General features: G+C 39.0%; 1 protein-coding gene across 1 annotated transcript in view; it reads left to right on the top strand.

Moving 5' to 3' along the window:
- The window catches only part of ntrk3b (neurotrophic tyrosine kinase, receptor, type 3b), a gene marked incomplete at its 5' end in the record, with an annotated part of 265,513 nt that overhangs the window by 113,475 nt on the left and 145,395 nt on the right, over positions 1 to 6,643 (top strand). The window contains 1 exon segment of the mRNA XM_014015557.1: positions 688 to 756. Within this exon segment, the coding sequence (XP_013871011.1) occupies positions 688 to 756 (69 nt within the window).

Raw genomic sequence — 6,643 nt, 5'->3', positions numbered from 1 at the left:
TCCAGGGATCATACCTTTTCAATATTGTACATTTCTTCTCTCTCTGTTGTGTGTGTGTGTGTGTGTGTGTGTGTGTGTGTGTGTGTGTGTGTGTGTGTGTAGGTGGATATTGTTTATACATCTAGCTCCCTGTTTTTAAAGTTATAAGCTATTTATCAAAGGAAGACTTAAAGCTTTTATTGCTTTACCTGTTCAGATTTAAGGTTATGAATAGATTTGCAGCCAATAAAACACACTTTTGGAATTTTCTATAAATAGACTGTTGTGTTATTAGTTTAGAGAGAATAAATTTATTGTAAAAACAATAACAAAAAATCTATTAAATAAAAAAATCACAGTGTTGAAATGTTTTCTGAAGCAGCATGCACACAACAGCAAACCTTGGAGGCTAAAAGTGACATTTCACTACAAAAGAAACAGGGGAAAATCACAGTGTTGAAATGTTTTCTGAAGCAACATGCACACAACAGCAAACCTTGGAGGCTAAAAGTGACATTTCACTACAAAAGAAACAGGGGAAAATAGTCAAAAAGACTGCAAAAGAAAAATATTTGCTATAAGTTCACCTGAAAAGACATCAAAACCTGAGGTGAAAAAAGCAGAACAAACATGACAAACTTTAAATATTTCACATAACATAATTCAATTTAACATTCGCCTTTTTTCTTCTTCTTCTTTCCTCTACAGAAACCTGTCAAAGAACCCTCTCAGCACCCTGTCATGGCAGCTCTTCCAGCACCTCCAACTCTCCGAGCTGTAAGTCTCATCTCATCTGTCTTACTAGCTTTTGTTTGCATTTTATTACAGCACTTCATCATTGTTCCCCGTGCACCACCGACTTCAATACAAATTGTCTTCACTGCATACCAATATAATTCCTGTCTTTGTTGTATAAAACCTCCAATTTGTCGGAGCAGACATGAAGGACTGAACTTATAGGGAGGTGGCACCACGGTCTTTGTAAATCTTTGGTTAGTTTTTTAATAAATGTGCTCAAAAAAACATGCRATAGATGAGAAGGAGGAAGAAGCCTGACCCCATTTTTTTGTTTGTTATGAATATTTTAGGGATCATTGTGTTTATAAAATGAGTTTGCTCTGACAACCCTGGGAGGGGGGGAGGTGGGTGTTTCAGTGTTGACCTGCTTGAAATTTACACATCATTATGGCTGTCAGTGCTGTCCATCATCTGAACCTTGGCTGTGCTCTGAAAACTAGCACCGCTCAGACGGGCCTTGTGGCACATAAAACTGAGGTACGGGGACGTGATATAAGACTATTTCAAGCAGACCTCCTTATTGTGCTATTTTCAGAGGTAGAAGCAGGGCAGGTCCTGGGAGAGCGTGACAATGCTAATCTCACATCGCTACAAGCAGCAGAACGGATAAGAAGTCCTGCTCACACGCGGGTCACGGCTGCGTGTTTTCTCATCATTTCAGCCTAATATCCCTCACATCCCCCACCGACGATAAAGAACTGTTGTTCATTCTGCGTACGAAGCGACACAACAGAGCCCACACCAGAGCTGCACAAGTGTTGCCTCACTGTGGGCTGTCAACAGAGGCAGATGGGCCTCTGAATCCCTCACTGTGCCTGTTAGTAGGCTGTAAATGTTAGTCTTCACTGGAAAAATACAAGTTCTGTACTTTAGTCTTACCAGCTGTCCAGCTCTGCCACAACTCAAGCTTCCATAATCCATATTTTCAATAATATATGCTGAAAACCTTGAAACTGAAAACCTGCAAAACTTGAAAAAAAAACTATATATAAATATTCTGGTTTTGAATTATGTTCTTTTTGAAAAAAAAATCCAAGGTAATCTTTATGAAATAGATTTTTTTCTTTCATGAAAAATATGCTGATGCTGCTATTATGAAAACGGTTCCATAAAGTCAAATCAAAGAGGTTCACACCAGAACTGCAGCCGACTGTAATCTACTTTGTGTTATTAAAGTTTTAATTCACACTTTTTTTTGGGGGGGGGGTCCAGATGAGGATATTCTTGTCACAGGAGCATGACTCAGCAGCAAACTGAGCCAAAAAAACAGTTTTCATTATGTGCAACAAGCTAAAGAAGCTCGATAGCTCCCAGGGCTTGATTTTCCTCTTCAGCATGGTTCGGTAACTTTAAGCAACATTCAGTTGAGCACAAACGGTGGCTTTGTTGTCCTATGAAAAGCAGGGGCGAGGACGATGCCTGCGTTTCCTTCTGAATCTTGATGAGGAGTGAGGGTTTCTGTCGATTCTGTTTGGTGTGTTTAGTGAAGACGTGTCAGTGGAAGTGGCGTGGCGGCACCGATGTGCGTCGGGCCGTCGTGCAGGAAGGAAACCATGTGGAATCAGGCCTCGCTAATGAGAAATGAGTCTCTCTATCATGGCTCTGACATCATTACTCTGCTCACCGTGTAGTTGCGGCTTGGCTGTATTACCTTGCAAATGCCAATTACTAAATCGGGCCAGATAAAGCCGGCTCACGGGCGGAAGCTTTTGCCTTTTATTTATTAAAAGAAAGTATAGAATCAGGTGATAAGTTTCCACTCTTATTGCTCAGACACACACGACTTTATGTAGACTGAGGAAGATCAAATGAGCTGAAATAATTTTCATATTATGTGACAAAAGGAGAGCTTGGCCTTCTGCCATAATGGTGACGCCAACATGTTATCTCAGTCACTCTAGGCAGTGCTACTGTAATTGTATTTCTTTCCATTTCCTTCTTAAAGAAAAGGAACTCATTTCAAAGCTGCAATTCCCTGCAATGAATATGAATTTATTAATTTTTTTAAGTCGGGGGTTACACAGCACGTCCTTTTTGTGCTTTAAATAACCATGTATCGACTGATTAATTCATTGTGTTTCATTAATGTGAATTCAAGGTTCTTTGTAATTACTTTCACTTTTTTAMTAAATTACGACCGGATAAAAACAAGAGCAGAAAGTTAGGTGTATGCCGTGGCACACACCAATTATAATCTAAAAAAAATGGCTAATTAATACAGATCAAACATGCCAAACGAGAAGGTAATGTGAGCAAAAAACAAATAAATAAATAAACACTGGAAGTGTCAACGCTTGGCTCATATCATGGTTAAACAACACGCAGTTGCATCAAAGCTGCACTGATTGGAATTGTACAAAGTCAGTTTTGCTTTTAAGTCTAACTTTACACCTAATTAATTTGCTGTAAAGCATGCTTTGCTCAATCGGAACTGTCAAAGAACGGCCAATTCGTGTACTTCAACATGACTTGGGGCTCTCACTGGGTGRAATATTTGGTTTGGACGACTCAGATTCTGCATCTGATCCACAAGAACCAACCCAAACAACAGGATTTTAAAGTCAAGAAGTAAAGGTTCAGATCACATCCTGTAGTTTGTGTTCAGGCTGAGTTATAGTCGCGCTTTGGRACRCRKGCRAAGTGGGCRCGGAGTGCGCGCGCATTCGGCYGTGCGGCTTCTCAAATTATAGTTGATGTGCATCAAAGTGCTGTTCTTCTATGACCAACGGGTGGCAGTACACTATCTAACCAGCATTTCGGTTGTGAAAAACAGGTGTAGAAGAAGAAATRTTTGACGTCACACTATAGAAAAGATGGTGGCTCGGTCACAAGAAGAACTGTTGTTAGACAAACGTAATATAATAGAGCAACAAATATATCTATTGCTTTTATTGAGATGATGATGCAGAAGGAGATGGTGTGTTCGTTCATTGCATTGGAAGTATTTGATGCTGCCGCCACCTTTCGGGATGTGTTTAAATCTCAATTTGTCAGTGGAATTTTACAGACTTCAAAATTCCTGTTTAATGTTATTGGGTATACATGTATTGGAGAAAAAGCACAAGTGCTTTGCCAAATTCACCCTTCGCCAAATCTAGGAAACAGAATTTATATGGACAGTATTTATTTTTTTACAATAACAAGCTGGAATGAAAACAAGAAAGATGAAATAAAAGTAATGACTTTCCACCTCTTGCCTTTTATTAACACGTAAGAAGTGGAATGTACAGATCTAAGTTTAAATCTAAGTTTTTTTTTATGCCAATTCCCCTGCTAGCTTTAGCATTAATTGAGGGTCCTTCAAACATTTTAACATCTTCTTGCACACGTCCATCTTGTTTGTTGATGTCCACGGCGCACGCCGTCCTTGCGGAGTTTGAAAAATCCGGATGTGCATGACCTCATGACAGGACACCGCAAAGGGCCAACGCGCAGGGGCAGGGACGACCATGACGGTCATATATTGCGTCACTTACAGCGCGCGCATCCTCTCGCCCACCTCGACGCATCGAGCATAAACCTAGCTTCAGTCAGTGTACTTCAGCTCTGTCTGTTCACCAACATTTGTGAGGTGCACCTCCACAACAGGGGCTTTGTTTTGCAGGTTGGGTGCACAGATATTTCACACTTGCTGCAATCTCTTCATATCACTAACAATGACAATACTATCAGGGGGATCTCAATAATCTCAAGGCTTTTGTGGCTCCAGTGAAAAGGCTTCAGCATCACATTGAGGCTTTATAATAGATGTCTGCTGTGTGCTGCCTCTGGATGAGACACAGATAATCGGCTCTGCCTCTTTGTCTGCGTGCCCTTTAGCCGAAAAGAGCTGCAGCTACTGCGGCGTGGTGCACAGCTCGGCCAAGCCAAAGCCAGACAGCAGCAGCGGGGGAGGGAAGGAAGGGGCCATCTAAGTGCTAAATTTGCTGCTGCAGCTTCAGGGGCGATGTTATTGGAGATTATTTGAAGCAGAGTTAGCAGCAATCAGCCAGTCTTAAGTTATTCTGTCTGTCTGCTCCAAAAAGAGACAAGTTTTCAGCTTATTCTCAGTGAGAGACACAGTCTGCCTGAGGGAATGTGCATTTCCACAATCCCTTTACTCTCCTAGTTGTCTTTTTTTTTATCACCAATGCAGTGACCAATGCAGTCAAGCATTCTCAATGCAAAATGGACATTTTAGTGAATGTTTTAAAGTCAGTGGTTAAATCAATTGTCTGTACTTTATGGATGAATTAAACAGAAAATTTGAGAAAAACACACAGATAGTATTCCATAAGCTTGTATAATAGTCTATTGGTCAGTTGACTTCAATTGTTAACTTTTTTGAAAAGCAATAAATATCAACCCATTTTACTTCCCTGGGAGTAATTTTAGTTGGCAGATTTTAAATCGTTAAAAAGGCATTCAGGGTTTCATCAGTGAAGATGCAACGATTCTTGCATTTCTGATTCTCTTTGTATTGGCAACAAGCACATAAAGGAAAGATTAAATTCTAAATGAACATTGCTGAGTAAGTCTTGAGTCAGCCCTCTTTATTTTCTTTCATATTTTGCTTCAAAACAGCCAGACGGTTGCAGTTTGTTTCTTAAGGTTGTGCTAATTAACAGTTCTTCAGGTTTTCTAATAGTGTTTTTCTCTGGACTTTGGACCAGCAACTGACATTTTTAGAAGAATGTCTTCATTGTTGTTTGCTAAGCCACTTAACTCAGACTTATGAATAGTTCAGGTATGAAAAGCTCTTAAACCCTAAAGAGRAACTAATACAGTGTGTCAACACATGACAGACAACTGCGCATTTAAACAATTATAAAACCTATCTTTAGACATGTGGTCACCATCACTTTGTCAAAAACACACATAAAATGTATTTTACCCCCAACAAGATGATTTAGGAAGAGCTGGTGATACTACCGATCATCTTTCTGATACTGATGCCAAGTAAAACTCAGGCTGGTATCAATGATCCTGATCCAATACTTTATGCAAATTCACCTAAAGTGACTGGCAGATCTAAAAAAGTCCTGTATTTCACATCATAGTTTCATAAGGAATACAAGACATCAGAGTAACTTCTGTACTCACAATTGATGTAGTGTCTTTATTTAAACAATTGCTGAGCAAACACAATAAAAACCCACAGAGGACACAATCATTCAAAAAAAATGTGAAAAAGTGTTTTAAACAATAAAACATWAGTAAAATAATAAAACCATTTAAATAAGTTATTGCTTAATTTTGAAGAACTTCTATAAAAATGAAAATGTGTGTCTTAAAGGAGACATATCAGGCTTTTATATCCTTCTTTTTCAGCTTTAAATCATTCAGTTGTGGTCTAAATAAAGTGGAACTACTGTGCACTGGTCTGAATTCCTCATTGTAACTCCAAAAGCCCCTCTTTACCCATTTTTAAAGGTGTGTCTTAGAGCAACTCATTTTCATTCTAGTATTATAGAGGTGTTTACATCTATAGAGCGGCACAGAAACCTTTTTTATTTACAAATTATTTAAAAGATGTCAGCAAGGGAAGACTTGTCCATCCAGCCTTACATGTTGGAGCCAGAGTCTGACCCAGAGCCAATCAATCAATCAAAATCAAACAATCAAAACTGTATTTACAATCCCCAAGGCAATGAAAGTGCTGCACAGCAAAAAGAAAGAAAGAAAGAAAGAAAGAAAGAAAGAAAGAAAGAAAGAAAGAAAGAAAGAAAGAAAGAAAGAAAGAGAGAAAGAGAGAAAGAGAGAAAGAAAGAAAGAAAGAAAGAGAGAAAGAAAGAAAGAGAGAAAGAAAGAAAGAGAGAAAGAGAGAAAGAAAGAAAGAAAGAAAGAGAGAAAGAGAGAAAGAAAGAGAAAGAAATCTGGGTGGCAC

Source organism: Austrofundulus limnaeus, unplaced genomic scaffold, assembly GCF_001266775.1.
Source record: "Austrofundulus limnaeus strain Quisiro unplaced genomic scaffold, Austrofundulus_limnaeus-1.0 Scaffold131, whole genome shotgun sequence".
In the NCBI taxonomy this organism is placed as follows: domain Eukaryota; kingdom Metazoa; phylum Chordata; class Actinopteri; order Cyprinodontiformes; family Rivulidae; genus Austrofundulus; species Austrofundulus limnaeus.
Note: the sequence above shows the minus strand (reverse complement) of the source record. Positions and strands in the feature narration are given on the sequence as shown.